This window comes from Acomys russatus, chromosome 16, assembly GCF_903995435.1.
Source record: "Acomys russatus chromosome 16, mAcoRus1.1, whole genome shotgun sequence".
NCBI classification, from domain to species: domain Eukaryota; kingdom Metazoa; phylum Chordata; class Mammalia; order Rodentia; family Muridae; genus Acomys; species Acomys russatus.
In genome coordinates this window covers 10,139,579-10,151,764 of record NC_067152.1, presented here as the reverse complement: position 1 = coordinate 10,151,764, position 12,186 = coordinate 10,139,579, and the positions used below count along the sequence as shown (strand labels likewise).

The following is a 12,186-nucleotide window of genomic DNA, read 5'->3' as shown; positions in this document are numbered from 1 at the left end:
GTTCCAAAAGAAAAAATTAAAATAAAATGGGTGCAGAGCTTTGCCAACACATGTAGCCAGGACAGCGGCACTCATGTTATGTGTAAAAGTGAGGCTCATCCCTTTAGAAGATATAAACTCAACTCTTGGGATGCTCACTTTAACCCCTCCCCCATCCCCACCCCACCCCCACATTTCCGTACTTTGGGGACCTGATTCACTCCTTCTGGCCAGACCTTAGTTTGCTAATCTGCCATGACATAGACTCTTCCTGAGTCCTTATCAGCCTCCCTCAGCGGGTCAATGTTATGAAGGCTGAGAGAGTCTGGCAGAGTTCTTGTTCCTCCCTGGCAGCTATCACAGGGCAGCAGGGCCCTTAGGAGAAGACAAACATTCCACCCAAAGCCAGAAGAGCAACCGACGTACCCGGAGGAAACAAGAACACCAGGTAAAGAATTGTTTTTCTAATCTCATCACTATTTTGGGCACCGTTCAAGTCTGAGACTATGACAGGTTGGATATATATAATAGCTAGGAGAAATTTGTTACAGAAGATGAGTGAGACAGTCTCACACTTGTGGAAACAGATGCTCAGTTGGACCTAGGGCCTCAGAACACTATCATCCCGTAGCAGTTATAAACATCAGAGTAACATCAAGGAGACATGGGAACCATGAGACCAGACATTGGGCTGGTCCAAAGTCACTTAGATTTGTGGTATAGATGCCAACAAATGAAGGTTACCAAGAAGGCAAACTGAAAACAAGTAAGCCATTTCTAACAGAGCTCCTGAAAATGGAATGGACCAGCTGTGGAAGATCGTTAGTCACCGGAGAGAGCCAAGCAGTTGGGTGGGAAGTTCTTGGTAATACCAATATTGCAAAGAGATTTAAGGGGCAGCAAGATACTTGGGTTAAGATGGTCTCTGAAATCTCTTCTAAGCCAGGAGATGGTGGCACACCACCAGCACTTGGGAGGCAGAGGCAGGTGGAACTCTGTGAGCTCTAATCCAGCCTGGTCTACAGAGCTAGTTCCAGGATAGCCAGGGCTACACAGTGATCCTGTTGATGAAATAGAACATTAATGGACACTTTCCCCAAGGAGCCAAGAAGAAGCTGGTGACAGGTCAGGTGTAGGTCCAGCTGCATGCAGCTGTGTCCTCTGACTACAAACCACCTCTGCAGGACCTCTGTGTGCAGACAGCACATGGGCACTCTCTCGCAGAGGAAGACAGTTGGCTCTAGTTAATAAGCAAATGTTCTTTGCTGCAGTTAGCAGGAGTTGCAGTTAAGGGAGGCCTTTCTGAAATGTTTTCTTCAGAGCTCTAATTTCAGTGTAGATGGATATTGGTCACAATTAAGCAAGCAACCAAACCCCAAAGACTCAGGCTGTTTTCCAAGTCTTAGAGGCTCTATAGCACAAGACAAAACTAGAAAGGAAAGCAAAATGTCTGCCTCGCATCACACTGCCTGTGACAAATTCACACTGCTTGTGAGTTTAGAAGATGTGTAAAACGCTAAGGCAATGTCTGCGTTTGGTATCAACTGGCATCCTTTCGAGAGTAGAATCATCTCTTTAAAACTGCATAAAAGCCAGGTGTGGTGATGCACGCCTTTAATCCCAGCACTCAGGAGGCAGAGGCAGGTGCATTGCTGTGAGTTCGAGGCCAGCTGGGTTTACAAAGCATGTCCAAGACAGCCAAGGCTACACAGAGAAACACTGTCTCAAAAAACCAAAATACTACTACTACTACTAATAATAATAATAATAAACAACTGTGTAAAGTAGCATATGAAATACCAATTTTTATGAATTGCGTCATTTTTGTGTCCTTGCTAGTCTGAGACAGGGTCTCATGTTGTCAAGACTGGCACTGAACTTACTGTAGCCACGGATGGCTCATAGCTGCTGACACTCTTGCCTTCATTGTACAGGCATGCCCACATACATCTGGCCTCAAATTCTTGATCCTCCTGCCTCAGCCTCCTCAGCACTGGGATTATAGGCATGTGCTACCATGTGCAGCTCGATGTTTATTCTCATAGGAAGACCTACCTCACACAACCCCAAATCCCACTTCCTTTGTTTTCCACGGTCTTCTTTTCTTCGCCCTTTGACTTCTGAATAGAGTTGTCAACGTCAGCTTCTATTTCTGCATTCTGTAGCCACTCACTTGGCTCCTGTGCTAACCCACCCCCTTATACCCGGACTCAGTGTTAGTGCCTCTCCCCCACACACACACTTTAAGTGGAAGTGGGCTGAAATCTTCAGCATTTTCTTTTTCTTCCACTATGGAAAACGATTGTGTTCGCATTCTAATCTATGGCTATTCTTGTTGAAAAGTCTATTTGGCAAAATTGTTGAAAACAATATTAGCAAAGACTACTCCAAAGCTGGGACCAGTAGAAAAGGCTTGTAATCCCAGATTCTCAGGAGTCAGAGACAGCAGGACCCGTCCACAAAATGGTAAGTGAGGAGATGTAACTTGATGGAAGAGCGTTTGCCTGGCACGAGGAAGGCTGGAGGTTCAGTTCCCGATGCCACTAAACATCCTTTGAAAGATCATATCCAAGGCTAAAATGTACCTCAAATAATGTATCGCCTTGAATAAAGTATTGCCATCTCTGGACTTCTCACTAACACAGAAATATCCCTGTCCCGATCTGGTTATTTCTAGGAACTCCCTTCTGCTATTGTTGGGAGTGCAGAAAATGCCCTATGCCGAGATCACCGTAAACCTGGGCAAAGTGACCTTAGGAGAAGAGAACAGGAAGAAGATGACAAACAGTTGTTTGAAGAGACACGAGAACTCAAGTGTCATCCAGGCTGTGTGTGCACTGCTGAACTCCGGAGGAGGTGTGATCAGAGCAGAGGTCGGCGACAAAAACTATAGTTACCGGTGCCACGGGCTGGGGCAGGACTTGGAAACTTCCTTTCAAAAGCTCCTCCCATCAGGGTCACAGAGACACCTTGACTATGTACAACAGAACCAGGAACTACTGATTTTTGTCAAGTCCTGGAGCCCAGAGGCCTCCAGCCTTCCACTGAAGATTTGCAGCTTACGCTCCAATTTATACCGGAGAGATGTGACCTCTGCCATCAACTTGAGTGCCAGCAGTGCCCTGGAGCTTCTCAGAGAGAAAGAGGCTAGAGCCCAAAAAGGCACGCCCAGGTTACATTCTCATGAATGGACCCCCAACATATCCATTGAGGAAGAGGAAGATATTAAGATGTGTGCCTCGGAATTTTTTCAGAAAGATAAGCTCAATTATAAGGAGAAGCTTAACTTCACAGAGTCAACACACGTCGAGTTTAAAAGGTTTACCACCAAAAAGATTGTCCCTCGGATTAAAGAGACACTGGTTCATTACGTTTCTGCATTTGCCAACACTCAGGGGGGATACATAATTATCGGGGTTGACGATAAGAGCAAAGAAGTGTTTGGATGCAAGAAAGAAAAAGTGAACCCCGACTCACTAAAGATAGAAATTAAAAGCTGCATAGAAAAGCTGCCCATATACCACTTCTGTCGTGAAAAGCCCAAGGTGAATTTCGCAACCAAAATTTTGAAGGTTTACCAAAGAGAGGCCCTGTATGGCTATGTCTGTGTGGTTCAAGTACAGCCCTTCTGTTGTGTCGTGTTTGCAGGAGACCCCGATTCCTGGATCATGAAGAGCAATATTGTCACAAGGCTGGTGGCTCAGCAATGGGTGCACATGATGCTGGACATTCAGCCAGGTAAAAGGAGAAGGAAGGCATTGTCGAGGTTGAGGGCAAGAACCAGCTTCTTTCCTTTCGAGGGTAATCCGTCATATAGTTTAGCTTAAAACAAACACAGAAATGAGCGTTAATTTACAAATGCTCTCCTGTGATGTTCTTTTTCTAAGAGGCTTAGTTCCAAAGACTCTGAATCTGATCCTTTTGAAATTAAAGAATAATAAAAGGACCTCAGTGAGCCGGGCGTAGTGGGGCACGCCTTTAATCCCAGCACTCGGGTGGCAGAGGCAGGCGGATCGCTGTGAGTTCGAGGCCAGCCTGGTCTACAAAGCAAGTCCAGGACAGTCAAGGCTACACAGAGAAACCCTGTCTCGGGGAAAAAAAAAAAAAAAAAAAAAAAAAAAAAGGACCTCAGTGTTTTGGGGACAAGTTGTCTTATGTCACAGCCACAGACATGAATTAGCAAGTCCCTTTTCTGCCCTGTAAACCTATTGACAAAACTTGGCTGATTTTTTTTTTGTCTACCTAGAATAGTTTTACTGGAAAAACAATCTTCAGAGAACACCATTTAAGTTTGACACTCCACCAAGTGTTTCCAGGGAATCAATCTCTCTCTCTCTCTCTCTCTCTCTCTCTCTCTCTCTCTCTCTCTCTCTCTCTCTCTCTCTCTCTCCCACTCTCCTCCTCTCGCTCTCTACTCACTCCTCCATCTCACTCCCTCTCCTCTCTCTCCTCGTCTCCTCTCTCTCTCTCTCTCTCTGTGTGTATGTGTGCGTGTGTGTTGTGCAATATGAACCATTTCAATAAGTCTAGGAGCAAATATCTTAAACTATCAGGCCCCAGGCACCACAACACGGAGGAATGAGGCAAACGCAGATGCTCTGGGGTAAGGGATCACCCTGAGAGAGAAGACGGATGGTGATTTTCTCTCTCTTACATCTTGTTTGGAATCGGCCTTGGTGAAGCCTATTCAACCCATAAAGACTCACAATAAGCTCACTGACTTGCTTGCAAGATGACATTGATTTAAAAAAAAAAAAAAGATTTATTATGTACAGCGTTCTGCTTGCATATATACCTGTACATTAGAAGAGGGCACCAGATCCTATTATAGATGGTTTTGAGTCCCTGGTAGGAATTGAACTCAGGACCTTTGGAAGAGCAGACAGTGTTCTTAACCCCTGAGACATCTCTCCAGCCCCACCCCCAAGCCCGGATGGTCCCATTTTGATGATACACCTTAGGTCACTGAACGCAGACTCGCTGAAGTCAGTCATTACAGACTTCATGCGTCAGCCTTTATCTTTTCTTTTTGTTTTTTCGAGACAGGGTTTCTCTGTGTAGCCTTGGCAGTCCAGGCCTCACTTTGTAGACCAGGATGGCCTCGAACTCACAGCAGTCCTACTGCACTCTGCCTCCCTGAATGCTGGGATTGCAGGCGTGAGTGCACCACCACGCCTGGCTTCTTTGTCTTTTGTTTGACTTATTTCCTCCTCTCCCCAGTGAGATCCTTCCCCCTTTCAATTCCTCAGAATTGAGATTGAAAGCGACCGTGACCATCAGCGCGCGCAGCCTATACTGCCCCCCTGTGGCCACGTGGCTGCTTACAGCCGGCAGGGCTTTCTCCGCTCCACCTCTCCTGGTTTAGTTTTCCCTGCAATCTTGTGCTTTTTCTCACTGTCCTAGCGCTTAAAATAACCGTGTTTCATGTGACATATGCTGAAAGCACGAGTCTAGGAGCTTCCCTCTTCCTCCTCCTCCTCTTCTTCTTCCTCCTCCTCCTCCTTAGTTTCTTTGTGCAGCCTTGGCAGGAACTCACTCTGTAGACCAGGCTGGCCTCCAACTCAAAGAGATCCGCCTGCCTCTGCCTCCAAGCGCTGGGATTAAAGGCGTGCCCCACCACTGCCCCGCCCTTCTCTTTCTTCTTAGAGTTAACCTGGCATCAGGATTTTGGAGTTGGAAGGAAACCGAGAGATCTTCCCTTCATGAGAGATAGGAGAAATGACCTTTGTTTGGGTTGAATTACCCAGGGAGGTAAAAGACTTGAGACCCACAGAGCAGTTTCCCAGGCACAGCTGTGTGAGGCAGTGCAGGGCCACACACCAGTTTGCTGTAGAAAGAACAATCACAGAGTTCTTCCACTTGTTTTTTTTTTTTTTCTTCATTTTATCTGAAATCACTTTCTGTGTCCTTGTTTAGATCCTTCCAGCCTGCCCACCACAGATTACAGTGCTCACCTGATGCCATCAGCTTCGTCTGCACTGAGAAGGCCAGCGTATCTCACAAAAGTCCTGGAACATAAGGAGACTCTGCAGCGTCATTTATTTCCAGGTACAGCTATCTGCGATTTTGTTTGGTTTGGTTTGGTTTGATTTTGATTTTTAAGACAGGATCTCGAGCCAGGTGGTAATGGCGGAGCATGTCTGCAATCCCAGCACTCGGGAGGCAGAGGCAGGTGGATCACTGTGTGTTCGAGGCCAGCCTGGTCTACAAAGTTAGTCCAGGACAGCCAGAGGGAGGGAGGGAGGGAGGGAGGGAGAGAGAGAGAGAGAGAGAGAGAGAGAGAGAGAGAGAGAGAGAGAGAGAGAGAATATCTCATTATGTTGCCCAGCCCAGGTTCATTTCAGCTGGGGAGATGGTTTTATGAAGTAAAGCATAAGTAGACTTGTTTGCCTGGCACAGGGAGGTCCTGAGTATGGTGCCCAGCACTGAAAGAAGAATTAAGCTGGGAAGAATCGATAGCAAGTAACCCAAACCTTTTTTTCTTCAAACCTTCTGTCATATGTAGGCTGGGCAGTGGTGGCACACGCCTGTAATCCCAGTAGTTGGGAGGCAGAGCCAGGTGGCTCGCTGTGAGTTCGAGGCCAGTCTGGTCTACATAGTGAGTCCAGGACAGCCAAGGGTACCCAGAGAAATCCTGTCTCGGGTGGGGGTGGGTGGGGGCTGGAGGGGTGGGGTGGGAGAGAATGTCAGGGTTGGAGAGATGGCTCAGAGGTTAAGAGCACTGTCTGCTCTCGCAAAGGTCCTGAGTTCAATTCCCAGCAACCACATGGTGGCTCACAGCCACCTGTAATGAGATCTGGTGCCTTCTTGTGATGGGCAGGCACATGTGTGGGCAGAATACTGTATTTAAAAAGAGAAAGAGTGCCGTATGTAAGACTGAGCAGACATAATAGTCTTCCAATTACACACCACACAATTACAAACTCAAGCCTAGAGTAGCCAGGCTTGAGCACCTCCCATCACAGCCTGGGTAGGGGATGTTCTCTTTGCAACAGGAAAAACATGGCGTAGAGTCGTCCTTTTCTACCAGGTTGCAAGAGCAGCCCTGTGTGCTTTTTCAAGTTTTGGTAACCTGTATCCCTTCGACTTTCAGAGACACAGGAAAACCTACAGTTTCAGCCAGAATCCCTCTGTAAGAAGCTGTTCTCAGACCATGACGGACTGGAGGAGTTACTGAAGGCACAGACACATCCTGGTTCTCTCGGGATTGTGATACTTTCTAGAAGCTGGGCTGCTGATATTGGTTTAACGAAAGAGCAGAACGTCCTGTGTGACGCTCTCCTGGTAGTGGTTAACAGCCCTCTGGTACTCTGTACCGTCTTAACAGACCCTGAGGGGAACGGAAGATCTGACTATACTCAAAAAACACCGCCCTCCGCTTAAAACAGCAGCTGCAAACTATCGGGGGCTATACAGGGAAAGTATGCGTCATCCCGAGGCAGATACACCTGACCAGCCGGGCGTCCACACCTCATCAGTCCTCTGTGTACTACCCCCGATCCTACACGCTGTCCAGCAGAACTGAAGTGGAGGCTTTGCTGCAGGCCCTCGTGGTCGTCTCACTGTGCTCCAGGTCGGTGCTGAGTGACCGGCTGGGCTGCGAGTTTTTCAAGCAGCGTGTAGAAGAGCTTGGCGACTCACTGTCCAGGGACCTCCAGGAGACCCGCGAACTGTTCATCCACTGCTTTCCAGGAGCCAGGAAGACAGCTCTTGCCATAAAGATCACGGAGAAGATTAAGGATGTGTTCCGCTGCAAAGCAAAGGAGATCCTCTATGTTTGTGAAAATGACTCCTTAAGGAATTTTGTGATGTGAGGATTTTTACCATCTAAACTTAAAAAAAAAAAAAAGTTTCAACAGAATGAAATAAGTAATGTGTGCTTTGAGTTTAAGCTTCTACAATGCTTTTTCATTGTGGAAATTAGCACGGACTTCCGTTAACCACAGACGAGGTTGAACTATAAAATGGGTAGTTTATCATGTCCAATCCCAAACAAGCCAAGGATGCTTGACATTTGTTTTTTGAGACAGTCTTTCTCCTCAGATCAGGATGGCCTTAAGCTCCTCCTGCCTCAGCTTCCTGCGTATTGAAACTATAGGATTCACTCCCATGCCCAGCTGTGACTCTATATAGACGTAGAAACATTTTCCCACAGTCTGTGGCCTTAGATCTAAGGGAAATAGAGCTGAGCCTGTCTTGCTTTAATTAACTTTCTGCTGGATAATTAGTGGACTGGTTATACAGTTAGCCTCTGCCTCTAGTAGGAATTAATTTAAATACAATTTGACTTTTCTTTATAAAATATCCATACATTTGAGTTGTTCTGCACAAGTAATTTTAGAAAGTGTGCAAATGTAATTACACTAAAACCTCTAGTGTAGTAAAAAAAAAAAAAAAAGTACAATTTAGCAAGGAGGGAAAATTCATATTTTTCTTTTGGTTTTAATTATTCAAAAAATCTGATCGAGGAACATTTATGTTAGATACTGTTAAATATAACATCAGAGGAAAAAACTGAAAACTTTACAAAATAAACAGTGCAAGTACCATATTATTGATATTATACTAAAGAGCTGCCTCACATAGCTGGAGGTTGGTGAGTACGTACTCTGCAGCGACAGAGACTCTTGACTACTGAGTCATTAGGAAGCCAGGTATAAGAGGGAATGCCGGAAATTCCAGCTCTCTGGAAACTGAAACAAGGGGCCTGAGAGCTTGAGGCCAGCCCAGACTAGACAGCGAGACCCTATACCAAAAGCAATTGAGAGCCGGGCATGGTGGCATACACCTTTAATCCCAGCACTCGGGAGGCAGAGGCAGGCGGATCACTGTGAGTTCGAGACCAGCCTGGCCTACAAAGCAAGTCTGGGACAGCCAAGGCTACACAGAGAAACCCTGTCTCGAAAAACAAAAAACAAAAAACAAACAAACAAACAAAAAAGCAATCAAACAAACAAAAAGAAATATGTAATATGAATAAATTAATAAAAAAATTTTTTAAAGGAGAAGTAAATGGAGGAGGGTGCCTACTAGGCAAAGGGCACAGCAAGGCCAAAGGCATCCGGTTTTCACTAGACTAGAGCCAGAGTGAGGACATATTGATAATATTGGAATGGATACAGATGCTAGGTTATGGAGGAAACCGTGCTCAAGGGACCATGGACATTCTTAAACTCTGTGGCTAAAGTTCAAAGCTATCCCAGTTAAAACCACAACCCCAAATACCCACCAAACGCCTACTGTGAGGAAGGTATGGAGGCAGCTAGAAGTCGGTGCTTTTCCTCAAGAGCCGCACAGAGCAACCCAGAAGGGAATGAGCCGTTATGAGCCAAAGCACAGAGGGTAAACAAAGCCCCAGGATCTGTATGTATGAAATCTGAGTGAATGGGCCCTCTTAGCGTAATCCAACTTAGAGAAGACAAGAAGCAACCAAACTCGGTAAGCACGTTTGTGTAGCACGTATGCATGCTGCAGTGCTCCGTGACTGCAGCTCTTCTATATGCGTACACTATGATGTGCCTGTAGGAGGCTGCTCCCTAGGTCTAAAAGGGCACGTTAACTAAGTAGGAACGGGCATGAGTTAGTTTGGAGATTTCCTTTAACCGTAATGATCGTGTCTTGCCCTGCCAAGCATCACAACTGGACCGGTAGAAATAACCAAAAAAAAAATATATATATATATATATATATATATATATATATATATATTTTTTTTAAGATCAAGCATTGCTCTGTAGACCAGGTTGATTGACCTATGGTCATTATGTAGCCCAGGCTGGCCTTGGACTCAGGATCCCCTGCCTCCTGAGTGGTGGGATTATAGGTGCAAACCACTGGACTGTCTAACTACTTTGTAGTAAGATTCCACGTGAAGATTTAACTAAACAATCCCCAAGGTACACACGTTAATTGGAAGCAGAGTGGTCTTGTCGCACTGCCTCTTTTAGGGAATCAGTCTGTGAAGGAGAACTAATTAGTTTCCATTTCCAATCCAGAGAGCAGGAAAGCCTCCTGTTATTTTCGTTTCTCTGCCTGACACCCCGTCTTCTCCTTCCCGGTTGCAGGCAGCAAGCCGCCTGCCAAGCTGTGACCCGGAGGACCTTCATGAGAGACGAGTTCCCAAAGATTAAACACATCGTGATGGATGAGACTGAGAGTTTCTGCAGTCATCCCGGTGACTGGTACGGGAAGGCCAAGAGCATCACCCATCCAAAAGCCAAGGGGGCTGCAAGGGAACACCTTCACCATGGGATCCTCTGGCTCTTTCTGGATCCTTTCCAGATCCGCCATGCGGACGGTGGTGGCCTTCCTGCTCCTTCTGCGCAGTTTCCTCGGAAAATGATCAGCAACGAGATCCACTGTGCTGTGGAAATTGCAAAGGTCATGAGAGAAGAAATGAGGAGGATCCAAGAAAACCCTCCCTCCAGTGTTTCTCCAGACACACTGGCAATGCTCCGGGAGGCTCCCTGTGAGGAGGCAGTGCGTGCCCAGGCTCTGCCAGGCGTGTGTGAGATCAGGGATAACCTGACACCAGAACAAATCGCCAACTACGTGGCAGAAAAATGCCACAGCCTCTTCCACGATGGCTATCTGCCCAAAGACGTAGCAATTCTGTACAGGAGAGCGGAAGACAGAAGACGGTATAACGATGTGTTGCTAAGAGCCATGGCGCGTGGGGCAGCGGAGGTCGCTTTCAGCAGCGTTGCTGATCTGTGTAGCGACAGCATCATTTTAGACAGCGTCCAGCAGTTTTCAGGCATGGCAAGGAATATCGTGTTTGGGCTTAGTCCTGAGTCTGTGCAGTCAGAGGGGATTCATAAACTCTGCTTTGCCTCGAGAGCCATTAAACACCTCTACTTGCTGTACGGAAGGACAGCCTTCTGAAACTACTGTAAATGACACAGGAAGCCAACAAGAGCACCCTCTCCTTCCAGATGGGTGGTAGCTCCATTTTAATATTACAAGTGAAGAAATGAAGGTACATCATTATGGCCCGGAACCATATTTTCTGGGATGAGTGACTCTATTATTAGCAGTGGCCATGCTCACTCCTTGGTCCACTTCTCTTTCCTGGATTGTAACAATGTAAGTGTGATCGGTCTTCTGCCTCTGAGCTTCATGACCCAAGTCAGCTTTCATTCTCTTAACCAAAGATTCTAAAATAGAAAGCAAAATTTTACGAAATTCTCTGCTTCGGGGAGTTCCTGCAGCCTCTGGATGGAATCTGTTTCCAAGGCTCTCTGTGGTGCCTGCTTTCTCTCCTGACGCCATCCTTGATCATGCCTCCATCTCCCAGAGTTTCTAGCTATTTTGGGAGTGATGGTAGGCTATCCTTTAGACCAATTACTTGGACTGGGTATATTTTTGTTTTGTTTTGTTTCTTTCTTTCTTTTCTTTTCTTTTTTTTTTTTAAACAAAGTTTCTCTGTGTACCCTTGGCTGTCCCAGAACTCATTCTCTAGACCAGGCTGGACTCGAACTCAGAGATCTACTTGCCTCTGCCTCCCTTAGTGCTGGGATTAAAGATACGCACCACCACTGTCCAGCCTGGACTGGGTGTCTTGAAGGCAGCACCTGAGCTAAGCATCTCATGATGGCTGTGGGGCTCAAGCTTTACAGGGCCAGACTTGGTTTTGTTTTTTTTCACCAAGTCTAAGTTGAGTCTCTTGGGGTTGACTTTCTGCTAACTGAGGTCACAGAAGACAAAGACATGAGTGAAAATGCCACTGTATTACGTTACAGTGTGAACTGTATTCGCCAGTGGACTAGGGATGTCTTGCTAATTTGTACATTCATCAAGAACACAGATGCGAGCAGAGCCCTTATAGTTAGAGCACCTATAGGGGCAGCCTGTCCTAGGTGAGGACTGAACAGAAAAATCCCTGGCAACCAGCCACAGCCGCACCAAGTTCTCCCTCTCTCTCTCTCTCTCTCTCTCTCTCTCTCTCCTCTCTCTCTCTCTCCTCTTCCTCTCTCTCTCCTCCTCCTCTCTCTCTCTCTCTCCCTCTCTCCCTCTCTCTCTCTCTCTCTCCCTCCCTCCTTCTTCTTTTCTCATCTCTTCCTCTCCCTCTCCTTGCATTGTTACATTGCCTTAATGGTATAGATAATACAATTAATGTAATAAAATAATCAAGATAAAGAGTTGCTTGTGATGCCGGGCGTGCGCCTATAATCCCAGCACCCTGGGAGGCAGAGGCAGGTGGCTCTC

General features: G+C 46.4%; 1 protein-coding gene across 1 annotated transcript; it reads left to right on the top strand.

Moving 5' to 3' along the window:
- Window positions 1-312: 312 nt before the first annotated feature.
- On the top strand, window positions 313-11,124 carry Slfn14 (schlafen family member 14). Its single transcript, XM_051158141.1, is given in 6 exon segments — window positions 313-427; window positions 2,657-3,717; window positions 5,896-6,027; window positions 7,073-7,341; window positions 7,344-7,789; window positions 10,044-11,124. Coding segments are annotated over 5 exon segments (2,694 nt in total). The 5' UTR covers window positions 313-427; window positions 2,657-2,690; the 3' UTR covers window positions 10,864-11,124.
- The last annotated feature ends 1,062 nt before the right edge of the window (window positions 11,125-12,186 follow it).